Source organism: Camellia sinensis, chromosome 11, assembly GCF_055761805.1.
Source record: "Camellia sinensis isolate YWXY chromosome 11, ASM5576180v1, whole genome shotgun sequence".
NCBI lineage: Eukaryota > Viridiplantae > Streptophyta > Magnoliopsida > Ericales > Theaceae > Camellia > Camellia sinensis.
In genome coordinates, this window is record NC_138971.1 from 39,210,580 (window position 1) to 39,238,432 (window position 27,853).

Consider the following 27,853-nt stretch of genomic DNA (forward strand, 5'->3'; position numbering starts at 1 on the left):
CGGCCGGACTCCATGTCCGGCGGACTAAAAAAAAAACAAATATCGGATTGGATTTAAATAATCCCCCCTTTATCCACCCAATCAAACACACCCTAAGGCCATGTTTGTTTGGGCGGACTGGATTAGCATTCCCATGACTAATAGTCCTAGGATTACGAATCCATTGGATTATGTATCCTATCTTAACTAATAGTCAAGTTTAAAATAATTAGTCCATACTTTAATTGTTTAACCAAACATCAGATTAATAATTTTATTGGACTATTAGTCCAATCCCAAGCTCATGTCTACCCAAACAAACATGGCCTAAGAGTATGTTTGGTACGATGGAATGGGTTGAAATGAAATGCTTATTCTAGCTTTACATTCTCTTTTCCTTGTTTGGTGTGTCTTATTTAAGTGGGAATAGTCATTCCGTTAGAATGGCTATTCCAACAAAATGTGAAAAAGCCTATTCCTTCTTCTAACCCAAGGAATGGTCATTTCATTTCATCATGGAATTATTATAAAAATTTATTATTATTTTTTTTTGCTGACACTTAAAAAAAATTTATTATTTAATCACTACCACCATTTTGTTCTTCTACAATTGTATCGCCACCGCCAATCGCCACCCTATTGCCACCACCACCACCACGACGGTCGCCACCACACCACCATACTATCACCACTATACTACCGATGTCGCCACTATTGCCACCGTCACTATTGTCGGCCGCCACAACTGTCGTTATCGTCACCTTATCACCACCACTAAGGCCACAACAATTTACTACCACCATCCTACTATCATTGCCCCACCATTGATGCCATCACCGTCGCCACCATCACCGTTGCCGCCACCACCACTATTATGACTCACACTATTACTTTCACAACTATTAATATTATCACGATTTATATAAAATTTTAATTTATTCGTTACTAGTTTGTTAAAAAAATAAATAAATAATAAAAATTTATTTCATTCCATGCGTGTAATAGGTATAACCATACATGAGAATGAGAATTATCATCATATTCCTATGTCATTTCATGTTGGCAACCAAACAATAGAATGAGAATGGACATTATATTCCATTCAACCTTGTATTCCATTCTTACTCTCGTGCCATTCCCACTTGATTTCATTCCATCATACCAAACATGCTCATCCTTAAAGTATTTAATTTAAATTTATTTAATTTCTAAAATGATTACAAAAATAAAATATAAGGCTATAAATATTATAAATTAGTAAAAGTAGCGTCAATCCATATATTGAATTTCCTTTATAAGGATAAAGGTAATTCTTTACAGTATTTTATTATTCATTTTCTATAAGAAAATGCGTGAGAGCTCGAATGTGTAGAGCTCGAATGGCTCGAAAATATTATCTTACCGGTAAGAGAATAAAAAAACACCTTAAAACGATGTCGTTTTGGAATTTCGAGCCACTCGAGCCATTTGATTTTCGAGCTACGTAGCAGTGCCGTTTTCTATAATGGATACGTGCTTGCTTTTATCTAGTATTATATGTTGGATTTCGTTTATATTTTCTATTGATTGTTTTTAAGTTTTTTGCTAGATTCTTTTTGTTACGTAATTAATGCATTATTTTGTTCTATTACTATTTGTAGAGAAGTGTTATTATTTAAATTATCTAATTCTAATTCTACTTCTTCAATTTATCTAATATTCATATAATTTATTGGCAAGACTGAAAAATCAAACTCTAATATTAATTTAAAACATATAACGAAAAAAATACCTTTTGAAGACAAATAAAAATTTAAAAGATTTTTCTGTCATAAAATTTTAATTGGGGAGGGTCTTTTACTAATTTATAATTCGTATGAGCATATATTTTATTTTTGTAATCTTTTTAGGGACTAAATAGACTTTAATTTATATATGTTAGGGATCTAGTAGACACAATCGATAGTTCAGGGACTAAATAAACTTTGATTTATATACTTTAGAAACTAAACAGATTTAATTGATAATTTAGGGACCAAATAGATAATTTGACAATAATTTAGAGAAAGAAAGTGCAATAAACCTTTATACGTTTGATAAACAACTATCCATCAAATAATTCACCAACTCTTTTTTTGGCAATGAGTCTTTGGCTAAATAGTTATAAAAAGACAAAATAAGTCAAAAAATCAATAAGAAAAAATGTCACATTCAAATTATAATTATTTTACTCTCTCTCACAAAAATCAAAAAATTCAAACCAAACAAACTTTTATTCTCAAGCTAGTCAAAAAAAAAAAAAATAAAAAAAATAAAAAAAAACTATTGCCAAACGGCAATTCAATCAAGTTTTTGGTTTCTTGTTGTGTTTTTTATTTATTTATTTTATTTATAATAGTTGACATTTTTTGGGGGCTTTTTTCTCAACCATTTTTTCCTGGGGCCCAAAGCCGCTTACTCGGCTTTCCCTCAAAATTGGCCCCGGTTGTATTGGACCTGGTTGTATTGAATGTTACAAAATGTAGAAAACATAACATACGGAGCTTATGAAGGATGGGCACCTTTAAAAGGCAGTGTGTCCATATCTTGTCTGTGTTGGATATCGACACTCATCAAATATTTCTTTTCACATGTCAGACATTCATCAAAATGTATCTTATTATTTTTTAATATTTTTTAGATACGTACACTCTTAAGACATATAGAAGACATACATGTTCATCACTTGGACAAATAAAATCAACAATAAGTTTGAAGAAAATAATTTACAGATACAAAAATAAAAGAAAATAATGTAGATTTATAAAAAAATTAGTGTTAATGTTATATTTTATGATTATCTTTGAATAACATAATTGTGTATATATATGTGATATATAAAATTATATATTTTGTGTGTATTCCTAACGTGTTCTATACTTTTTAAAAATAGAGAAAGTTATGATTTTTATGATGCAAGTTATGATTTTTTTGTAAGATTATTGCTCCGTAGCTCGAAAGGGTGGCTCGAAAATGGCCCGAAAAGTAATATTTTCTCTCTTCTCCCTATCTTTGTCTATAAGCGAAAAACGAAATACACACTCTCTCTCTCTCTCATCCCTCTTATCTCTATGATAGAGGAAAACAACGGAGAATCACACGACTGATAGAGGATAACGATGGACTAAGAACGACAGAAGAGAACGAACCATGACAGAGGATGAACCTCTCTCTTCTTTCTTCTTTTTCTCTGCCTTAGCTTTGTTGACTTTGGAGCCATTTCTCTCTCTTTTTTTTTTTCTTATTTCTTTCTCTTTTTTGTTTTTCCTTTTCTTTTTGCTATGAATGAGGATTCTTTGGAGGCAAATTCAAAAACCCATTTAAGATATAATTACTAATTAATAATAGTAAGATTACAAATAAATTCAGTGAATCCAATTGAAAAATTTAGAAATCCCCTAGATGTTGATTTGTGATTATGTATCAATTTTAAACAGTGTATAACAATCCCAATCAAACAATCAAGACAAATCGACACAACGATTTTACGTGAAAAAATCACAATTGGACACCTCCAATTGTGATAAAAAACCACGGACAACAGCCACAAAACAATCCACTAAGAAGATATAAAGGAATTACACAAGTATACTCTCAATTACCTAGCGAATCCACGCCCGAATTGAACCAACCTCTATGTGCCTCTTCCAACCCCGTCTTCATTTTGAAATTGTCTTGACGATGAGTTACTCCGGAATCCACCAAAGCTTCAGGCTCGAATTCTTCAGAATCCACTGAAGAACAACTCTCTTTTGTATAGAATTAAACAAACAAACCTTTGATGTATGCTTCTTAAACAATTACTTGAATACTCAATAAAAAAAATCAAAGAAAACTAGCAAAATATCCCCAAATATAAACCTTAGAATCCAAAAAGAAGATCTGGAGGACTTGTCTAAGTTTTGGGAGAAACCCAACTACTTATAAAAAACCAAAGTAATCCTAGTTTTGGAAGAAAACCAATTCCTTATAGAAATCCAAGAATCTGTGTTCGCGCGGTCCGCTCGAGCGTGGTAATTCCCGCTCGAGCGGAGGCTTCAAAATTGTGTGATTCATATAGGCTTCACGCTCGAGCGAAGTTTCCACGCTCGAGCAGATAATCACACCATCTAGTACTTTTTCAGGCGAAGCAGAGATGCTGTGAGCTTGCAATCCCCGCTCGAGCGTCACTGTCCCCGCTCAAGCGGGACGACCAAAATTGGAAAATCTGGAAAACTAGATCCTGTTACAACCTTGGTTTTGATCCATGGAAATTGACAAAGGCACGATTCGGGTTGGATTCGCATCTAAACACTCATAGCCTCACTGAAATAAAAGGTGCGAAAACAAATACAACTGAAAGGAGTTTTGTCAAACGGGGTTGTCAAGAATAAAACCTAACACCAATGATAATGAAGATGAAGATAATGGTTTATGAAGTTGGAGAGAGAGAGAGAGAGAGAGAGAGAGAGAGAGAGAAGTATAAGCAGAGAAGAGGATGATGAGAGAACAAATGAAAGGAGAGATTGAAACCATGAAGAGCTTTTAGAGATAGAAAAGTGAAATGAAAATTTTATGAGAGGATTTTGAAAAGATGGGATAAGGGTTTGGGTTTACTCGTGAGCAATCCTGACCTCTCCTTCTTGCTTGCCCTAATTACTCTCTCTCTCCTCTTTTCTCTCTTCTCTCTCTACTCTGTTTTTTCTTTTCAAATGAAATGTGTGGGTCAAAAAAATTGAGATGGGCTGTAAAAAGAAATGGAAGTGTATAAAAAAAAATGGGGCCATTCAAGCCTTATGGCTTTCGAGTTACGAATCGCAACCGTTTTTGTAATATATGTTATCACATTTTGTGATAAAGTTACGATTAGTAAATTTATGATGTGCACCTAAAAATTAAAAATGATAATATTATGTTATTTTGTGATTCTTGTTATGAATTTGTGGTTTTTGTTATAATAATTTGTAGTGAAAAAGTTTTAATTTTTGTAATGATAAAAGTTACAACATTTTGTAGTTTTGTTATGAGATTTTTTAAAATTTTATAAAAAAATTATAAAAAACATACTATATGTACCATTTTAAAGATGCACATATTGTAGTATATCCCTATTTAAAAATTATCATCTCACCCTGTCCGTGTAATGATTGTGCTTCCTAGAACAAAGCCTTTTAGTGAATAAAGTTTTCAAGCATGTGATTTCAAACATGGAACCAAACATGACTGAACTATAGCACATTCTTGCATTCTTATACTTTGTGAAGAAGAAAATATGCTGAAATATTAAAATTTGGTCTTGATTTTGTATGCTGGTGATTACACTAACAGATACACAGGTGTTACTGCTGTGGGTAAGTGTGAGCTTCCATGGGGCCTATTTTGATAAAATATTGTTGGCTCGAATCAGTGAATCATGTGACGACTAAAATTATTGGGAAATAATTAAATACAATGTTGATTTTTTTTTTAATTATTATTTATCAATGTATAAGTTCAACAATAAACTCCACAAATAAGGAAAAATTATTCAATGGTTTAGGGACACTTTACTAAAATAATAGGGGAGAAATACACCAACCACTACGAATGATATCAAATTACTCTCTATAGGAATTAAATCCTAGACCTCACACTACAAAAAATATGGAAAATGTCTTGTAGCTCAAATTTTGTGGCTCAAAAGTGGCTCAAATGGCCAAAACGACGTCGTTTTGGCCATTTTTATGTTGTTCTGTAGGCCAAATACCTTGGTTAAAATTTATATAAAGAAATTCATCAAAAATGTATCAATGGCATTTGCAAAATTACAAAGATAATGGTAGATATTTTGATTGAAAATGAAGGAATTACAAGATCCCAACTCATTCTATATAAAATTTTTGTACAAATATTTTGTTTGTATATTATTACCCTTTTCTTAAAACATCATATAGGGGTTGGTTTTGAAAAATTAAAAATATTAAGTAACTTAAAATAATTTAGGAGAGGGACTAATATAATTTTACAAGGGATATATTAGAGATAGTCTTAGTATTTATGGGTACTATTATAATTTTCAAAAAATGAGGGGGTCGCTTGCCTTCCCAGGCTTTTATTGGCTCCATTTCTACCATGCTCCTTATTGTTCTGCTATGACCCAACGCAAATCGTATTGAGAGGGTAATTTTTGGAAAAAATTGGGCCGAGCTACGAGTTGGGCTTTAAGGCCCAAAAACGCGAAGGACTAAGTAAAAATGGCCGTAATGGTTACTCCGGCCCAGGAGAGCAAGGTTACTCCGGCCTAGGAGAGACAGAGTTACTCCGGCCCAAGGAGGTGGAATTACTTCGGCTTACGAAGTAACAGAGTTACTTCGGTTAGAGGATTGTAAAGTACTTCGGTTTGGGGAACAACTTGAAGTTAGACCGGCCTTAGAGGTATACTGGTTTGAGAGTTATGCCGGTCGAGTCGTTGGTTCGGTCCGAACATACCACGGTTCATGTATGAGAGAACCGAGATATGATAGCATGAAGAAGAACCGAACAACTGTTAGTACGGCCTACTTTGTGGCTCGGCATAGCCATTTTTTCGGTCAAATGGAAGTTCGGCCATAAAGAGAACCATCCCACTTGGTTTAAGCAGTGGGGGAGGGTGTGAAAGGATAAGCATTATCCTTAAGAGTATGAATCCTAGGAGGACTCTGCATGGAGAAATACAAGTCCTACTAGGATTGTGCCATATGAAACTTATAAAAGCTCACAAGCATCACCTTGGAGGAGGTAATTGAACACAATCTTTCTGAGAACTTAGAGCTTTGTCTATTTGTCAAGTTTTCTGACTTAGGCATCGGAGAGGTTTCCGGCACACACCCGCCGGCTAGCTCACGTTTGTGTTTTCAGGTGACAAAGCGACGTCGTACGGAGGAGCATGGACTTGGTCAACAGGATTATACGAGGAGAATTATTTCCTCCCCGTACAGTAAGCCTCACCTCTCTACAAATCAAAATACTCCTAAAACACAATGTGACCGTATCCTCAACCGTGAAATAACTTCTCCTACAATGGGGATAACCCAACAGACAAATGATTCCATGACATGAATAAATTATCAATCTTTGATTAACAAGAATTAACTTTCAAATAGATGTGTATAAAGATGGCCAATTTGTTACAATGTTAATTCTCTTGGTTGAACCAATTTGTTAAGTCTCCAACTTTGGAAATGAAAATCGAGTCCAACTTACAGAATTTCAGGACTTAACGAGTATAATTTTAATTTGGTTAGGACCTAGCTAAAATTTGTAATTAAATTTGGGCATGGCATCCTCTCACAACTCGAGCAATCCTATTTTTTTTGTTTTGTTTTGTTAATATATGTTAATAGTATACAATAAACATAAAATTTATATATAAAATACTTATTATTTCCCTACAACTGGATTAAACCACACGGTAGTGTAATATTCATATTCTATTTTTTGTTTTTTAAACTCTTTCATATTCTACTACTTAGTTAATGATCGCGTCATGTGCATGTATAACGATTCTGGTTTAGAGCCGAATCATTTGATGTTTTGGATCCAAGTTTCATTATTTTGTATAGTCATTTTATGCCTTATTTCCCTTATACCTCTTTGAGTTTGGCTACTGAGTTGTATTGGTTGCGTCAGGAACTTTTTGTTGCCCAGAATTTTGCTCAAATGCTCAGGCGTCATTTATTGAGCTTGAGTGGTCGCATTATTTATTTTGTGAACTCTTAGTATTTTTGCAGGTCTGAAAAAGTGCTGGGAAGTGGTATTCTACTCTCAAGCAGAGCTTCTTACGCTCGAACGGTCTTGGCTCGAGCGACACTTATTGTGCTTGAGCATTGGTCTTCTGTTTGTAAAACTATTGGGAGTTTGTATTTCATGCTGGAGCGTTAACTTCTTGCGCTCGAGTGGTCATATCTTTTGTGTATTATGCTTGAGCGTCACTTCTTGCGCTCCAGCGGACTGTACGTATATCAGTCTGTAAAAGTCACTTTTTACATCACTTTTTCATCTCTCTCTCTCTCTAAAATATTTCAAAACCCATAGTTGAGACCCTCTCTCTTTAAAACCCACATTCTCTCTTCTAAATCATCTAGATCCGTTGATTTCTCTACCCTACTCCCTTTGTTAAAAAGGTAGAGCTTACCTAGAGCTTCGTTTTTATTCGAATAGAGTTGGGTTTCGGCTTCATCCGTGTTTATCTTGTCTTCTAGCTTTGAGGTAGGGATCCTCTACACTCTTTTATGATTTTTAACTTAGCTATTTGTTTTTATAAAATAATTTTGTGATTTTGGAGTATGTTGAACAAACTTAGGGTTTTGGTTTGAAATCATAAGAGGGGTTTTCAAATGGATGTATTGAAAATGGTTGTGAAAGTGGAAATGTGGTTGGTTTGTGATAAAATTATTGATTTTGATACTTAGAATGGATTTTGGATGAAAAAGGGGATTTTGCCCTAAATTTCTCAAATGTTTATTTTGTATTAAGATATGGAATTGGCATTAGAAATATAAAATTAGATGGATATTGGTATGGATGGTGGAATTGGATATGTATTATCACTCACATATTGACATTTGAAAATTTTATCTGTATTGGAGATTTTATATTTGTTTAGAAATATCTGTTTTAGGCTATCAGTGAAAGATAACCATGATTGTTGTAGAAATTGAGGATTAGGTGAATAGAAACTAATTTCTTATCCATTTGTATTGAACATTATCACATCTTGATATATTGTACTTGTATCAAGTTTTTGAGAAAAGGGGCAAATCTGGGAAGGGGATGTATTCCATTAAATTAAGTTGGCTTGTGTGTCCAGTGTGAAAGTCTTAAAAACTGCACGTATACATGGGTGTTGATTCCCGCGAGTGAAACATGGGTGCCGATTACGGTTTCCCGCGGACGAAATATCCTTGAAAGGTTGTACTTTGAGATTCTCAGAGTTATGGTTCATGGCCCTATTTTCTAATGTAAAGGAAATGAATGATGAACTGTGATATAAATCGGACTTTGCATGGTTTTGGAAAGAGAAATGAAACGTTTTGGTCATGAGCATTGCACATGCATTTCACCCTTATATCTTTGTTACGATTCATATATTGTGTTGGATTATTTTTACTGGGCTTTGGCTCACCTTATATAGGAAAAACTATTTTCAGGTGTTGGTGAGATGCCTCCGCCAAGGCAGTAGCTTGGGAGGATTGGGGCAAGAGCTTCATTTTGTTTACTTGTTGTAATTGTTTTGTACAAGTCGAGGGTTTTATCTGTATTGGATTTAAATCCATTTTGATATAACCAAATACAATCTTGGAAAGTTGTAGCCTTCAGGCATTTCAATTATTTGTTTAATTTCTATTTATATCTTTGTTGGTGACACATGCTATAGATTCAGAGTTAGGACTTATGAATTTATATTCGCATGTGTCACCTTTTTGTACAACTGAGTCTTATGTAATGGAATGATATTATACTCTGATTTATATTGTTATTTACTTATCGTCATGGATGGTTTATTGTATTTATTTCAGAGTGTTACAATTTGGTATCAGAGCGTACCCGGTTTGAATGCTTTGGGTATGTGTGAAGTGGTTATTACCACAATGGGTTTGTTTCGCTTAATAGAGACATTTGTATATATGGTACACTATGTGATAACATGTTTATGTGATTATATGGGTATGAGATTTAATTCCTAAGATATTGATTGAGTCTACGATTTTCTAGAAGTCCTATTAGAAGAGCACTTGATTACTGTTGCTTTTAATTGGAACCCTGGCAACGTCGCGGGATGGTCATTATCCAGGAAGGATATTCGTATGTGTTTATGTAACTATGTACTTATGTGGAATTGTAGACGTCCCCGAACGCCCCGGGAGGAACGAGTCCCCCGTTCCGTTCGATATTAGGCTCACTACAGTTCAGGACTCTAAAATTGTCATGGTTCTAAATCTGAACCAAAGAGTCCAAATCCGGCAAATCGTTTTGAGAAAACAGATTTTTGAAAGAAGTGCCAAACATGGACTGCTTTGCCAGATACAGAGCCGCCACCTAAATGTTTTATTTTGGGAAAATTTAGGGAACCCTGACTCGTTTGCCTAAGGCCAAGTGTCCGTCATCACCAAAGTTGCCTCAGCTCGGGAACTTGGGTACGATTGGGGAAGGTCACTTCGTGAGCACCCCCGCTCGCCCGAACAAAGATCGGCCTCTACTAATCATGATATCTAGTTTTGAAAACTTTATGCGTTCTTATTCCGGTTATTAGCCTAGATTTACTATGTGATGCGCACAGTATACAAGTATAGACTGGATCGCCTGAATTGGAACAAAACATTTCATGTTTGTTTGTTTGAAAATGGTTTGATGGTGCTACTCGCAAGTAGGTTAAGACGTGGATTTGCCACCCTCAGGTGGGCTTAGAAAACATGATTTTGCCACTATCTAGTGGGCTTAAAACTCACAATTAATGAATTGTTCCAATTCAAATAACCCAACCTTCACCCACAGGCATTCAGGCAGTTTATATCACATAAGCACATAGCCTCATGGTAAGCATGCTATCATGGCATTCACTCACACGCATGCAAAGATGCTAAAGCGTAAAACTTACCGAGTACTCCAAGCCAAAACAGAAGTTAGGTTAGAAATCCATGCATGATCCTAACTATACAGAAATGTCTAATGCAACACATGCAAAAATACAACTATAGCAGGCTCGGCTATTCTAAACATGGCATATGAAATGCTACAGTTAACATGTATTCAACTTGAAATTGAAAATACAATGCAGTTAGTATGATGCGCCGAGCCCGGTGTATGCAAAACAGATGAATGAATGCAAACATGCTATCATACTGTATGCTAATTGAAATATGCCCTAATCTAACCATTATAAGCTGGTAAATAAAAGGGAGAAAGACGTGGGGTTGGAAGACATACATCACACACACGCACACTTATTACAGTTGTGCCCTCGCGTAGAGGGTCCGAATAAATAATATACAGTCCCAAATAATTACAGTCCAAATATGTACAAAACCCTAATTAATTAGCAAATTAAATTAGGAACACAATAAATTGGCATGCAAGCCAGGGACTGCCTCAAATCTGCTCCGGATGATAAATGATGCATGCTCGGGTTGCCTTGTGCGGAGAATCCCTTGCGATGCCTCGGTTTGTGTCACGACCCAAACCCGGCCCTATGGGTTTAGCACCGTAACCGGCCAGTAATCTGAGATTACCAAAGGCCTGCAGAACAGTAGTACAGTAAAACAGAGTACAGGGCCTGGCGGAAGCCAATACAGTAAATGAATAATGTCCATTGAGCTGTGTCAGTCTGTATGCCAAAAAGATTTTTCATGCATTCACATATACAAACCACATATACAAACAGTACAGTCTATACAAAATTTACAGTCACACAGTATAGGGACCTAATCCCTTGATAACAGTACAGTAAACATTCAGTCTATACAGAACAGTAGACAGTACAGAAGGGGGAACAACAAGACACCCCAAAGCCATAGCATGGCAACTCGGAACCTCGCAGTGAGGCACAAAGGCTGGCTTGACAAAACTGGAGTCTAACCCACGCTCCTAGCTCCGATCTGGTGGCTGAGCACCTACATATATATATAAACAGTGAGCTAAAGCCCAGTGAATAACATAATACGTAAAGGGGTTATGAATGAAATGTCCTTACAGTAATGAAAACAGTTCATTAAATCAGTATTTCAGTCAGAACAGTTATTCAATCATATGTGGTACATCCATTAGCATAGCAGTAAACAGTAGGTCTTAAAGACCGAACAGTATTGATGGCCATCAATCAATAAACAGTAGTGGTTCCACGAGGGAACCGACAGAGATCTCTGTAACAGTAACAGTCAGTAACAGTAGTTGCTAAAGATGCCACAATACAGTTCAGAATAGAGGACATACATTCATTCAATTAACAGTAACAGTTCAGAGAGCAGTACAGTTCCATTGTTCAGAAAATAATCATTTTGAACATATCTTTACACAGTTGTTACTCACAGAGTTTGGGCTACAGTATGCTAGAGCGTGCCTCCCCAGTCGCCAACCTTACACAGTTCACAGGTTGAACACACACTAAGCTACACAGTTGGGAAAGATAACAACTTAAACCCTAATTTGCCTCGGTGTGTTCTACATCTATATCCTCAATAAGATGCCTTAAACTAGGTCTAAGAATGCCTAGAATGGGATGAGGACGCAAAGATGTGATCAGAAAATAGTCTCGGAGTTTTCAGAAAAACAGAGTCTCGCTCGAGCGCACGTTTCCCCGCTCGAGCGGACATGCAACAAAGGTACATGCTCGAGCGTAAACTTTCCCGCTCGAGCGTACTGTAAAAGTACTGGATGGGTGAAATCTCCGCTTGACGCCCGCTCGAGCTTGAGACATGACTCCGCTCGAGCGCCCAATCCTCCGCTCGAGCGGACTGTAAAACAGTGCAGAGATACTGGATGCTCGGATTCCACGCTCGAGCGGCACTTCCCCCGCTCGAGCGGAAGTGCAGAATCTGGGAATTCCAGATTGCACCTCCAAGCTCAAACTCACATTCAAATGCATCAAAACCGATCCTCTTGGGTCCATTTTCTGGAAAACATTTATAAACACATATAATAACATGTTTCAAAGCTCAATTTTAAGAAATCAAAGCCCAAGGGTGTTTAATTCAAACTCAATTTAAACCATTTTTCAAGCATAAGATGAACATGCAAACATGCATGAATTCAAACCATTTTGAAGCTCCAATTTGATGCTCTAAGGAGCCAATTGATCCAAGAACAAGTTGAAAACATGGACCATTACAAAATTATGGACATGCATGCACCATTTTGCCATGAACTCGACTCCAAATTCAACCAAGAACACATGCAAGCATGAATTATGCTCTACATCAACATGTATGAACTAAAACATGACTTAGCTCTACAATTAAACATAGACCATGCAAGAATTAGTTCAAACACAAGAATGAGAAGGTGGAATTCATACCTAAGGTCCTTAATTACTAGTCTTGAGGTTCAATCACGGAGTCTATACATCAATTCTTCAATCTCTCCAAGCAATTCACAAAGTAGAACTCAAGATCAACTCAATTCTCTCTCACTCTCTATCTTGGTCGGTTGAGCAAGGAGAAGGGCTGAGCAAAATGTGTTTTGATTCAAGGTGTAATGAGGCTCAAATATATATATTGAGTGGGCCACTAAGGGTGGCAAGTTGGTAATTACGGCAACTTCGCAATTAACTCGTTTTAATCTAATTTAATCATACCTAATCATTTTTCAGATAACTTTACTATAAAATCACATTAATTATGACGATCATAACACTTCAATCAATTCCGGATTCGGCCGCCGATAAGGCCTTCAATTAGCAGTTTAAACACAAAGACATGAATAGATAATTAATCAATCAAACAGATAGAATGTGCAACACAATAGTTATACTTGGCTAATTCAGTTTCAATTTCAGTCAGTCGGTTCAGTACTTTTAATCAGTTCAATCATCAGTCATAATCAATTCAGTTCAACGGTAATCGATGGTTATTGGTAATCAATCAGTCATTAATCGGTAAACAGTATGAGGGTTGTTACAGTTTGCCTCTGTTTGCAATTGTTCTTGGAATGTGTGCCAAGCTCCGGAAGGCTGCTGATTTCTGATTTGCTGCAACAGAGAACAACATAGGGGCATGGCAAAGTATTTTCACATATGTATGCATGACTACTCTTCAGGGAGTGTAGTCCTCGATCCTCGTGCCACCAATCACTCATCTCGATGCATGATGGCCAAGGAGTCAATTTGCACGACTCAATATGAAATGAATGCACATATGGACACAACAAGGCCTAGACTCCATCATAGATAATCCGGAGCGTCGGCGACCAGGAATTGAGATACGTTTCGTCACTCGGAGTATGAAACGTACCTCGTTTCCCGTGCTTGGGCTAATTCCTATCCCAAGCACAATGCAATATGCATGACATGCATGAATGCAACTAATATACAACCTAGCATGCACAATGCTATGAAATGGCATACACAATGCACGATGTAACATGGCATACACGATGCTCTAACATACAACCTAGCATACGCAACGCTATGAATTGAAATGACATACACAATGCACAATGGACTTACACCAACATGAGTGGACCTCAGCCACACTCACATCGGTAGCCATTAGATGAAAATGAGACACTCGAGATGCGTGCACACGTGCACGCAAACCGAGGACCGAACCTAAGGCACAAATACTACTCTAACAAAGCATGGCAAGGTATGAAACATGATATGCAAACATGCAAATTTCAGTACCAAAATATGATGCAAAACAGCCCCGAAACATGGAAACATGGTACCCGATGCATGAAATGAGACCCGAAACTCGAAACTAGGCGCATGGAATGACTTATAGCTATACAAAGCATGCATTATTTGAATATGAAGCATAAAGACAGAATCAAGGCATTCCCAAAACATGCATATTTCCAGTTTTAAGAAAGGCCAAAAAGTGAACACAAATAGGGCTAAGTTAACATGCAAAAATGGCCCCAAAAGAGAGATAAAGAAGCAAGTAGCAGCTTCTGGCCCCAAACAATGAAGAGCCCTACAACAAAGTTGAAGAGGGGCTCAAAAAAAGGTATTTTACAGTTTATGGACGAGCCCAAAACAGTGCACAAGTAAGCTTAAAATACTATACAAGAAATAGGCCTAAAAGAAGGTTTAAACACAAAGTGTAAAAAGCGAGACTCAAACAGCAAAAGACCCTTGATCAAACATGAAGAGGGGGTCAAAATATGACTATTTTCAGCTTGGGTCAGAGTCCAAAAATACAATCACAAGGGGCTAACAAAACATGCAAAAATAAGGCCAAAAGAGGGATAAAGAGGCAAGTGACAAAAGGAAGCCTCAAACAGTGAAGAGCTCTTCAAAAATGTTGAAGAAAGGCTCAAAATAAGCTACTTTGCAGTTTATAATCAAGCCACGAAACAGCTCACAAATAAGCCTAAAATACCATGCAAAAATAGGCCTAAAAGAGAGTTAAAGAGGCAAGTGATAGTAGGAGACCTCAAACAGCAAAAGGTCCTGAATTAAACATGAAAAGGATCTCAAAATATGACTATTTACAGTTTGGTTTGGAGCCCAAAAATGCTTGCAAGAAAGGCTTAGATATAGAGCAAGATAGGAACAAAAAAGAGGAAAAGAAGCTTACCCTTGAACACCAATGGACCAGCAGCTCTTGGTCTGAGAAATGGTGCTCCTAAGCTCTAAAAAATAGCTCCAAGTCATTGGAATGGATGGTGGTGGGGTGTATACCAAAAATCGGAGCAAACGGAGGCGGTTAAGCGGTCCCGAACCGAGGCACACGGCCGACGGTTCCGAAAACCGGGAACCGGGCTCCGAAATGGGAAAAATGGCCTACGACCACGAAACGTAGCCTACGGCCACTGAGAGATGATCTACGAGACCTCTCCCTCCCTTTGGGAAGAGAAGACGGAGAAAACGAGACCTGGTTCGCAAACCGAGGCAAAGCACAAAAGAGTCCGGAAGTCCGGAGGCAAGGCTCACGGCTGAGACTTCGCGACCTCTGAACGAGCACAATATGCAACATTACCGAGTGCTCAATCGGTGACGTCTGAGTCTTAAGGTCAGTCAAAAATGGGGTGTCTACAGGAATGAATTATTGTTATCCACCGCATTAGGAAGTGAGTGAGTTCGCTTCGACACATTTGTAAATGTGCTAATCTCTTTTGTTACCTTAATTAGGATGTCAGGACGTGGTCGCAATGGTGGGCGTGAGAGGCCTAGACGGCAGAAGGTGCCGATACCGGGTGATATTCTGGCGCAAGAGGAGGGAGTTGGTCAGGCCAATATGGCCGAACCGACAGGTCAGTAGGCCATAGGTGTCTTAGCCCGTAAGATGGGTGGAGTATTGCAAGAATCCATGGACATTCTCAGAGCTAAGAATCAAGTCCAGGCCCATATGGTTGAGACGGGGCCGTCTTTTCTAAAGCGAGAGTTTTTCCGGTTGCACTTGGACGAGTTTTTGTGTGATCCTAAAGAGCCTTTGAAAGCGGATGAATGGCTTACACAAATGGTGAAGACGTTTGAGATGATCAGCATTGAAGGCGAAGGTTTGAGAGTGACCTTGGCATCCTTCTAGCTGAAGGGAGATGCGGGTCAATGGTGGAAGTATGCACGTGGGCGCATTGGAGTAACTTGGGAGGCTTTCGTCGACGCTTTCCAGGACAAGTTCTTATTTCCTATTAGTAGGGAGAAGTTGTGGGAGTAGTTCTCGCAGATCAAGCAGTTAAACACACTGGTGGCCGAGTTTGAGACCATATTTACTAGTTTATCTAGGTTTGCACCAGAGTTAGTGGTGACAGAGAAGCACCATTGTGTGGAGTTTGAGAAAAGGATAAGGACCGGGCTTCTTTTCAAGGTAGCCGGTTCGATGATTAAAGATTAAGGGCAACTTGTAGAGTCGGCGGCTTATCTTGAGACTGTGATGCAAATATAGGAGGAGCGGATGAGGGGCTCTAAGAGGAGTTAGGATGTTCAGGGGGACAGTAAGAGATAGAGGGGTTCCAACGCACAATAGTCCCAGAGAGGTCAGTTGAGATCCACTTTTCCAGTACCGAGTTCAGGTTCTGGAAGAGGTGGTCAGGGGGATTTCACTTTCTTTAAGTGTGGTTAGTTGGACCACAAATCTCTAACTTACTTGTAGAGGGGAAGAGGGTAGCAGTCTACATTATCTTCGGCTCGTTCATAGAGCCAGAGTTAGGGGAGAGGGCAACCCCCTACTTGTTATCAGTGTGGGCAGGCAAGGCACTTGAAAAGGTTTTTCCCTCAGTCAGGTGGCACACCTGGTGCGTCTAGTTTAAGGCAGACACAGAGTCACCAGCTTGCACAGTCAGCATAGGCCTCAAGGGCTAATCAGGGAGCCTCTTTGACTCAGTCACTGCATCAGGCGTATGCTCCGATGGGTAAGTAGGTGGAGCAGAGACCTACAGGGCGTGTGTATGCTGTTACCCCCCCAGACCTAGTACCAGCGCCTTTGGTAGTGAGATGCATTTTCTTGTTATGCAATTCTATTACTAATGTGTTGATTATACGGGTGCATCTCATTCATTTATCTCATTTTCATTTGCATCGGCTTTGGGTTATAATTGGCTTGGTTAGCATCTCCATTGAGTGTAGAGTCACCTAGTAGTGGTGAGATTGTTTTGGAACAGGGGTGTCGGGGTTGTGACATAGAGGTTGCCGATTGCCGACTTCTTTTTTGCATTTGTGTTGATTTACATGTCAAGTTTTGATGCCATTTTGGGTATAGATTGGTTGTCATCATATCGGGCTGTCATAGACTGTTACCGTCAGAGGGTTACTATATATACCTTGACCGGTGATTGTTTTTATTTCATGGGGGATAGAGCCGATAGAGTCTTATCATCGGCATATGATCCGCGTGGGCGAAGTGAGCTTACTTGTCTTCTTGCCATCTTCTTGGATAGTGAGTGTGATGAAATCCAAGTTGAGTTATCGAGGGTAGTTTGTGAATGCCAGGACGTTTTTCCCGAGGATCTTGATAGTTTACTACCTCACTGAGAAATTGAGTTTTCTATTAATTTAGTGTCTGACATGACACTGACTTCTATGGCACCGTATAGGTTTGCACCTACTGAGCTGAGTGAGTTGAAGATTTAACTCTAAGAATTATTAGATAAGGATTTTATCCGCTTTAGTACTTCTCCTTGAGGAGCACCGACTCTCTTTGCTAAAAAGAAAGATGGGACTTTGTGATTGTGTATTGATTACTGGAAGCTAAGTCGAGTGACTATTAAGAACAAGTACCCAATGCCTCGTATAGATGATTTATTTGATCAGTTATAGGGGTCTTGTTGTTTTTCTAAGATAGATCTGAGATCGGGCTATCACTAGTTAATAGTAAAGGAGGAGGATATCCAAAAATCGACATTCCGTATGTGGTATGGCCATTATGAGTTCTTAGTGATGCCTTTTGGGCTAATCAATGCACCTTCCATGTTCATGAATTTGATGAACCGGATCTTCCGTGAGTTTCTAGACCATTTTGTAGTTGTCTTTGTGGACGACATCTTGATTTACTCGCCTTTCGAGGAGGAACATGAGGAACACCTGCGAGTTATACTCGAGTTGCTTAGAGCCCACAAATTGTATGCTGAGTTTGGAAAATATAAATTCTGGTTAAAAGAGGTTAAGTTCTTAGGCCATGTGGTATCTGGGAAAGGAGTGATGGTAAATTCATCCAAGATAGAAGCCGTGCAAGATTGGAAACAACCTAAGAATGCCTTTGAGATCCGTAGTTTCTTGGGGTTGGCCGGGTATTACCATCGGTTTGTGAAAGATTTCTCTAGCTTAGTTTCACCATTGACTAGACTGATGAGGAAGGGAATTAAGTTTGTGTGGAGTGAGACCTGTGAGAAGTCATTTCAAGAGCTTAAGGTTAGACTTATCACTGATCCAGTATTGATTATTCTGGAGAGGGGTTTGGGATATTCGGTGTATTGTGATGCTTCACAGGAAAGTTTGGGTTGTATATTGATGTAAAAGGGGAAAGTAGTAGCTTATGACTCATGGCAATTGAAAACACATGAGTAGAACTACCCTACTCATTACCTAGAGTTAGCAACGGTGATTTTTGCCTTGAAAATTTAGAGGCATTATTTGTATGGTGAGAAGTTTGAAGTATTTTCTGATCACAAGAGTCTGAAATATCTATTTACATAGAAAGACTTGAATATGAGGCAAAGAAGGTGGATAGAGTTTATAGAAGGTTATGACTTTGAGTTGCATTATCATCTAGGGAAGGCCAATGTTATGGACGATGCCTTAAGTAGGAAACCCATCAGCAGTGTAGCTAGTATCGTTATTCGGGAATGGGAGATGTTGGGTGCTAATAGTGGGTTTGACTTGCATCTTGGCGAGTCCATTATGTCTGTAGTATTGTTTTCAGTAGTTGCACAACCTACACTTGTGAGCCGAGTGATACAAGTACAGAGGGGTGATCTTGAAGTAGAATCCCTCTGGGAGAAAATCTCTAGTGGAAAGGTAGAAAAGGGATTAAACGTATATACTGACATGAGTGTTAGATACCTTGACCTTCTTTTCGTGCCGGAGTCTTGCCGAGAGGATGTGCTCTGAGAATTTCACCATTCACGCCTTGCGATGCATCTGGGAGGCACAAAGATGTATCACGATCTTAGTTGTCAGTTTTGGTGGAGAGGTATGAAAAAGAATGTAGCCGTATTTGTGTCGAAGTGCCTTACTTGTCAACAAGTGAAGGCCGAACACCAGAGACTAGCAGATTTGTTACAACCCTTGCCTATAGCTGAGTGGAAGTGGGAGTACGTGACGATGGATTTTGTTGTGGGTAATGACGCCATATGGGTGGTAGTTGATCTGTAACAACCTCGATCCATGATTAACTATTAAACCATGATTAAGTATGCCTAATAAGTAATTAAAATGAAATCCTGAGTCAATTACATGTGTATTGCATTATTTGTGTTTATATTTGTCTGTTGTAGGAATATCTATTTATGTTTCTGTTTTGTTCTGCGAATTGAAGGCCTCATTGGCATCCAATCACGAAATTGACTAGAATTATGTGTTAGTTGGAATTTTTAGAATATTATGATAGGTTTAATTGAAATTCAATTAGGAATGAAATAATTAGAATAATTAATGCTCAATTAAGCCTAATTAATGAATTCCTTAATCCAAGCCTAAATAAGGCACTAGTGGACCCTTGTATACATTTTACACTCTCATTTCATCTTTCTTGAGTTACAAACGTGTGAGAGAGAGAGAGAGAGAGACCAAGAATGAAAGTGAGTCCAACAAGGGAGAAGGAGAGAATTACTGGGAATTGTTAGAGAATTGAAGAGAGTTTAGAAGTTTAAGCCTCTACACTTATGAATCAAGGTATAAGGTAAGAATTCAAGCCTTTGGTCTTGCTTTTGAGTTGGTGAGTTTATGAATACAAGAGAATTAAGTTGAAATTATTAGAATGAAGGAGTATAGATCATACTATGCATGCATGTCCAATTTCATCACAATTTGAGTGTTATTTTAAGAAGTCTCTCATGCATGTATCCATCTTACCTTTGTTTTGAGAATTCATCAAGTTTTATGCCATTTTAACTTGCTTGATCATGTTTTGGAAGGTTAAATTCATAATAACTCATGCATGTTCTACACACATACAATTCAAGTTTGATTTTGAACAAATGACATGCTTTTGGGCCTTGATTTCATGAAATGATCTTGAAATCTTAATGTTTTCAAAGTTTAGACATGTTTGCTTAAGTTTTGGGGCCCAAAGGTTGCATTTTAAAGCATTGAATTCGAGTTTTGAACCTGGGAGAGCAATCTGAAAATTCTAGAATTCTGCTCTTCAGCGACAGAACTTGCACTTGAGCGACCACTCTTTCTTTGGCACTCCCGCTCGAGTGACCAAAAATTGGCTCGAGCATAAAACGCATGCTCCCAGAAGTTTACAATTTTTGCAGACTGCTCAGCGTAAGCTCGAGCGACAAGAGTTGCGCTCAAGTGAAGACCTTAGTCTCACTCTTGAGCGACCGTAGAGCGAAAAATTCACACAACCAGTACTTTTGCAGAGTTTACAGACTGCTTGAGCGAAGGAAGTTATGCTCGAGCGACCACTCACATTTTTTAGCCTTTGCTCGAGCGAAGGAAGTTGCGCTCGAGCTAAGGCCCTGTTTTTAACAAATTTTGGTAAGTGTTTCAACGTGCATTTTGGCATCCACATTGCATCCTAGGCATTCCTAGACCATGGTTAAGACATAATAATGAGGATAAGAAGTAGAAACACATCAAGATAAGAAAGAACTAAGTTAACAATTCCGGGTGTGAAATTCAGTACGTATTCGTTCTATATCTGTGTAGGTCATGCGCCGTAAGTTATCTGGTTTGTTTGCTCTATCTATTTGCTTTGGAGCCATCTATGAGTAATAACTTTGTAAATCTATGTTCACGTTTAGGTATTTTTCTATATGATATGACATGAAATGATCTGTTTTTTGAAATACTATATTCTGTATCAATGAATGATTGTCCATATATTGAAAAGTATTCGTGGCATCTTTAGCACATGGCTCTTGCCCGGGGGTAGCACTACCGTGGTCTATGAGCACAAGGCCCTTGCCTGGGGTTAATAATACCGTGGTTTCATTGCCCTTGCCCGGGGGTAATAATACTGTGGCTCAAGCATGTTACAAGTTCCCAGTACTAGATGTTCCTTATTAGAACTGGCAAGCATGACCCTTTATGCTCTATATTTGATCTTTTAGCACTAATGGATGTACCATGTATAATTAAGCATGAACTCTAATTTCTGTATAAGATTTGGATAAGAATATGATTATGAATCTGTTTCTATTATGAAGTTTGTTTTTTGAATCTGATATGGGATATCATTCATTTAACCCCCTTTACTTTGTTATTATTCACTGGGCTTCTGCTCACTATTTATATTATGTATGCAGGTGATCAGGCACGTGACCAGGCCCTGAGTTGACGGCTTAGAGTTGAGTTTTGTGAACCAGCCTTTTGTGCCTCTTAAGGAGGTTCATGTTGAAAGAAGTCAAGTTTTGTGGCTTATGTTAAGGATGTTTTGGTCTTTATTTGTTTTTGGATATATGTATATACGGTTAAGTCCTTTATGATGCTATTAGTATGGTGATACTTGACGTATGGAAGTTTGACATCATATATAATATATAAGTTTTAAATTTTCTGTCCTATGTATGTCTACATAGCTCTATGGACTTTGTATTTTGTATATTTGTTTCCTCAGCCCCTTACATTTTATGATATTCAGATCAGAGACCTTTGGTAATCCAAGGATTACTGGTTGGTTACGATGCTAAACCTATAGGGGCGGGTTTGGGTTATGATAGAGTGGTATCAGGGCACGTGTTGTACCGCACACATGAATTCATATGAGCTATAGGATGTCCTAGAAAAGAACTAGGGGCATTCCATCTACATGTGTGGGTGTGTGAACTATGAGAACATACACAAACTAAACTAAATTAATGTGAAGTAAATTGATTTGGAATTGAACACTGAGAACAAGACTATTATGCCTATGTTTATTATTGTCCTATTTACCTATAGGAATGGAAAATAAAAGAAGTGATGGAATAGTTGAATCTTCTGAGGCTCGGATGAGCCAAATAGAACAAATGCTCGCAGCCCTAACTGAAACAATGATACAACAGCAAAGACAACAACCTTCGTCTCCTTCGCCTCTGCCGGTCTAAGTTGAGTTGGATAACAATGATATTATAAATTTAACTCATAAATTCATGAAGATGAAACCGCCGACTTTCTTGGGTGGTATTGAACCCTTAAAGGCAGAGACATAGTTACTGGAAATGAAGAAATTATTTGAAGTGTTTCCCGACTGCGAGACTCAGATAGTTCTATTGGCCACTTATACCCTAAAAGATGAAGCTCGAAGATGGTGGTTATTAATTTGAACTAATCATGGGAACATGACATGGACTCAATTCAATGAGATCTTCTACGACAAGCACTTTCCTCAATACTTCTGGGACTGAAAGGTGTCAGAATTTCAAGAACTTAAGCAATGCAAGATGTCCGTAGCCGAGTATGAGGCTAAGTTTACTGAGTTGGCCAAATTTGCTCCTCATATGGTTGACACAGATTACAAAAAGGCTCAAAAATTTGAAAGGGGCTTAGATTTGGATATATTTGATCGAGTAGGCGTCCTGAAAAATGCCTACATATGTGGAGGTACTAGATAGAGTGTTGATGGCAGAGGCCACCTTGGCAGCAATGAAACAAGTCAAAGTGCCAACAACAGAATGGAGAAATAAAAGACCTGGAACTAATTTTTGGAAAGGCCGTTCATTCTTTACTAACAAAAAGTAAAATACTGGATCCTCAAGCAGTTCAAGCCAAAGCAGTGGGTCTATGCCATTTTGCTTAGAATGTGGAAGGAAGCATAAAGACACGTGTCACCGTGCATCTGGTGTTTGTTTTCGCTAAGACAAAGATTGGCCACATGATTAGAGATTGTCTGATGAGATTTGACAATGCTACCCATCCTACGGTAAGTTTAGCTGGATCCATCCCTGCACTAAGGACAAATGTGAGAGCCAATACTGGGAGAGAAACTCCGAGGCAAGGTCGAGTATTTACACTCGTGCTTGGCGATGTGCAGAATACGGAATCAGTGGTGTCAGGTATAATTTCTATTTGTGCTCAGAATGCCTATGTGTTGATAGACTTTGGTTCCACGCATTCCTTTATATCGCATGCTTTTTCCCAGAAATTAACTAGACTAATAGAACCTATGAATTATTTGTTGTATATATCTACGCCATCTGGGGGTTCTATGGTATGTGCATACATTTATCCTGCATGTGATATTGTGATTGGTAATGTGACGTTGTATGTTGATTTATTGCCTTTGGGAATGGATCATTTTGACTGCATATTGGGTATGGATTAGTTAACGAAGTACTGTGCAACTATTGATTGTGTGAATAAGTCTGTTATATTCCGTCCACTGGATTACCTGAGTTTGTGTTTATTGGGAATGGGGTAGTTCCTTCCCCATACTTGATTTCTGCCATGAAAGCTGTTAAACTGCTTAAGAAGGGATGTAGAGGGTATATGTGTTGTGTTCTGACTGTGACCTCTGATAATCCTACTATAGAGAACATCTTTGTAGTAAATGAATTTCCTAATGTATCCCAAATGATTTTTCTGGAGACTTAATTGATAGGGAAATCGAGTTTACTATTGATGTTGTACCTGGAACACAACCGATTTCCAAAACCCCATATAGAATGTCGACTTCTGAGCTAAAGAATTGAAAACTCAACTTCAGGAACTGTTAGACAAGAAGTTTATTCACCCGAGCACTTCACCATGGGGTGCTCTAGTTTTGTTCGTCAAAAAGAAAGATGGATCTTTGAGGTTGTGTATAGACTATCGGGAGTTGAACAAAGTGACTGTCAAGAATAAATACCCACTACCTCGAATAGATGACCTATTTGACCAACTGCAGCGAGCACGAGTGTTCTCTAAGATAGACCTTAGATCCAGGTATCACCAGTTAAAAGTTAAGGCATAAGACATAGAGAAAACCGTATTCAGAACTAGATATGGGCACTACAAGTTTTTAGTAATGCCATTTGGGGTAACAAATGCACCTGCAGCATTTATGGACCTAATGAATCAGGTTTTTAAACAATTTCTTGATCAATTTATTGTTGTATTTATTGATGATATATTGATTTACTCCAAAAGCAGGGAAGAACATGAAAGTCATTTGAGAACTGCCTTATAGATTCTAAGAGAGAAGAAGTTATATGCAAAATTTTTCAAATGTGAGTTTTGGCTTGACAGTGTAGCATTTCTAGGACATGTAATCAACAAAGACGGCATATCAGTGGATCCATAGAAAATTGAGGCCATTGTAGACTGGCCAAGACCAACCAATGTGACAGAAATCAGAAGCTTTCTGGGATTTGCTGGCTACTATCGCAGATTTGTAAAAGACTTCTCTAAACTTGCCATGCCATTGACATAGTTAACACAGAAAAATGTATTATTTGATTGGAATGATCAAAGAGAGTCTTCCTTCCAAGAGTTGAAGACCAAGTTAGTAACATCACAAATTTTGACTTTGCCTAATGGTACTGACGAATTTCAAATTTATAGTGACGCTTCGTACAAAGGTTTGGGGTGTGTACTAATGCAAAATGGGACGGTGATTGGTTATGTTTCTCGAAAACTTCGACCACATGAAAAGAACTATCCAACCCACGATCTTGAACTTGTAGCTGTGGTTTTTGCTCTGAAAATCTGGCGCCATTACCTGTATAGAATGACTTGTGAGGTGTACACTGATCACAAAAGCTTGAAATATTTCTTTACCCAAAAGAAACTGAACATGAGACAGAGAAAATGACTGGAATTGATAAAGGATTATGATTTACAGATTCTGTATCATTCGGGGAAAGCCAATACCGTTGCGGATATATTGAGCAGAAAATCAATCGGGAATTTGTCATGTTTACTCACCGGTCAGAAAGAGTTGTTATGTGACTTAGAAAAGAATGAGATTGAAATTGTATTGCGTGAACAAAGTGGGATCTTAGCCGCCATTTTCGCTCAACCTGCAATCATTGAAGAAATTAAAGAGAAACAACTTGACGATGAGTTTTTGAAGAAGATTGTTGATGAGCTTGACTCAAAATCGAGGCCGGGATTTGTGTATGATGATCATGTGTTGAGATTTCAAAACGGACTTTGTGTATCGGATTGTGCTGACTTGAGGAAACGTATCATGACTGAGGCTCACATTTTGAAATTTACTATGCATCCAGGTAACACAAATATGTACAAGGATCTAAAATAGAATTTTTGGTGGCCTGGCATGAAGAAAAGCATTGCTGATTTTGTAGCCAGATGTTTACATTCCTAACAAGTTAAACTTGAACATCAACGACCTGCTAGACTACTTCAACCATTTCCAATACCAGAATGGAAATGGAAGCATATTACCATGGACTTCATTGTGGGATTGCCTCGCTATTCCGGAGGTATGGATTCTATTTGGGTCATCGTTGATTGTTTAACTAAATCAACCTACTTTTTGCCTGTCAAATGCGGATAAGTTGGCTAACGTATATGTTAATGAGATTGTGAGATTACATGGTGTGCCAGTATCTATTGTATCTGATAGAGATCCCAAGTTTACTTCGAGATTTTGGCAGAGTACAATAGGCTTTGGGGACCGAACTGAGACTAAGTAGTGCTTATCATCCACAAACAGACGACCAATCAGAAAGAACAATACAGACTTTAGAGGATATGCTCAGAATGTGTGCCCTAGATTTCTAAGGCAATTGGGAGACCTACTTACCATTGGTCGAGTTTGTGTATAACAATAGCTACCATTCGAGTATCGGTATGGCTCCTTATGAAGCTTTGTATGGTAGGAAATGCCATTCTCCAATATGTTGGGCCGAGGTAGGTGACAGACCTTTGTTGGGACTGGAACTTGTGCAAGAAATGACTAAAAACGTGAAATTGATTCAACAAAGATTGAAAACTGCACAAAGCCACCAAAAGAGTTATACAGATCTCCAAAGAAGAGATCGAGAATATGAAGTCGGGGACCATGTGTTCATCAAAGTAACTCCTATGAAAGAGCAAACGCGGTTTGGAGTGAAAGGCAAATTGGCACCGAGATATGTTGGGCCCTATGAAATCTTTGAGAAGATTAATCCAGTGACGTATCGGGTAGCTTTACATTCAGTTATGGAACATATACATAATGTTTTTCATGTTTCAATGCTTTAGGAATATTTATGAGATCCAACCTGTGTGATTGAGTCGACCCATGTGCTTCTGAAGGATGACTATACGCACAAAGAGAGGCCAATTCAGATTGTGAATTGCAGAATCAAACGATTAAGGAACAAAGAAATGCCGTTGGTAAAAGTTGATTGGAAAAACCACGGAGGGACCTATGCAACCTGGGAGATGGAGGAAGATATGATGAGGAGATACCCTGATTTGTTTCCTTTGGATCCGATACTCTTTCAAAATGAAGGTAATTCAAGTTTGGAGGACCATACTCTTGACATGCAGAAGACTGTAACAACCCCGACACATGAATAACTGTTAAACTCTGATTAAGCCATGATTAAGTATGCCTAATAAGTAATTAAGATGAAATCTTGAGTCAATTACATGTGCATTGCATTATTTATGTTTATATCTGTTTGCTGTAGGAATATCTATTTGTGTTTCTGTTTTGTTCTGCAAATTGAAGGCCTCATCGGCATTCAATCACGAAATTGACTTGAATTATGTGTTAGTTGGAATTTTTAGAACGTCATGATAGGTTTAATTGAAATTCAATTCGGAACGAATAATTAGAATAATTAATGTTCAATTAAGCCTAATTAATGAATTCCAAAATCTAAGCCTAAATAAGGAACTAGTGGACCATTGTATACATTTTACACTCTCATTTCATCCTTCTTGAGCTACAAATGTGAGAGAGAGAGAGAGAGAGAGAGAGAGAGAGAGACCAAGAGTGAAAGTGAGTTCAACAAGGGAGAATAGGAGAATTGTTAGGAATTGTTAGAGAATTGAAGAGAGTTCAGAAGTTTAAGCCTCTACACTTGTGAATCAAGGTATAAGGTAAGAATTCAAGCCTTTGGTCTTGCTTTTGAGTTGGTGAGTTCATGAATACAAGAGAATTAAGTTGAAATTGAGCTAGAATGAAGGAGTATAGATCATACCATGCATGCATGTCCAATTTCATCACAATTTGAGTTTAATTTCAAGAATTCTCTCATGCATGTGCCCATCTTACCTTTGTTTTGAGAATTCATCAAGTTTTATGCCATTTTATCTTGCTTGATCATGTTTTGGAAGGTTGAATTCATAACAACTCATGCGTGTTCTACATATATACAATTCAAGTTTGATTTTGAGCAAATAACATGCTTTTGGTCCTTGATTTCATGAAATGATCTTGAATTCTTAATGTTTTAAAAGTTTAGACATGTTTGCTTAAGTTTTGGGGCCCAAAGGCTGCATTTTAAAGCTTTGAATTCGAGTTTTGAACCTGGGAGAGCAATCTGGAAATTCCAGAATTCTGCTCTCCGCTCAAGTGATATAACCTACTCTCTAGTGACCAGTCTTTCTTTGGTACTCCCGCTTGAGCGACCAAAAGTTTTGGGGCCCATATGCTCCCAGAAGTTTATAATTTTTGTAAAC

General features: G+C 38.0%; 1 protein-coding gene across 1 annotated transcript; it reads left to right on the plus strand.

Moving 5' to 3' along the window:
* The first annotated feature begins 26,131 nt into the window (after window positions 1–26,131).
* On the plus strand, window positions 26,132–26,743 carry LOC145802279 (uncharacterized). The gene is made up of 2 exons (XM_082894964.1): window positions 26,132–26,362; window positions 26,477–26,743. Exons 1-2 carry the CDS (start codon window positions 26,132–26,134, stop codon window positions 26,741–26,743), a joined length of 498 nt encoding a protein of 165 aa, XP_082751090.1.
* The last annotated feature ends 1,110 nt before the right edge of the window (window positions 26,744–27,853 follow it).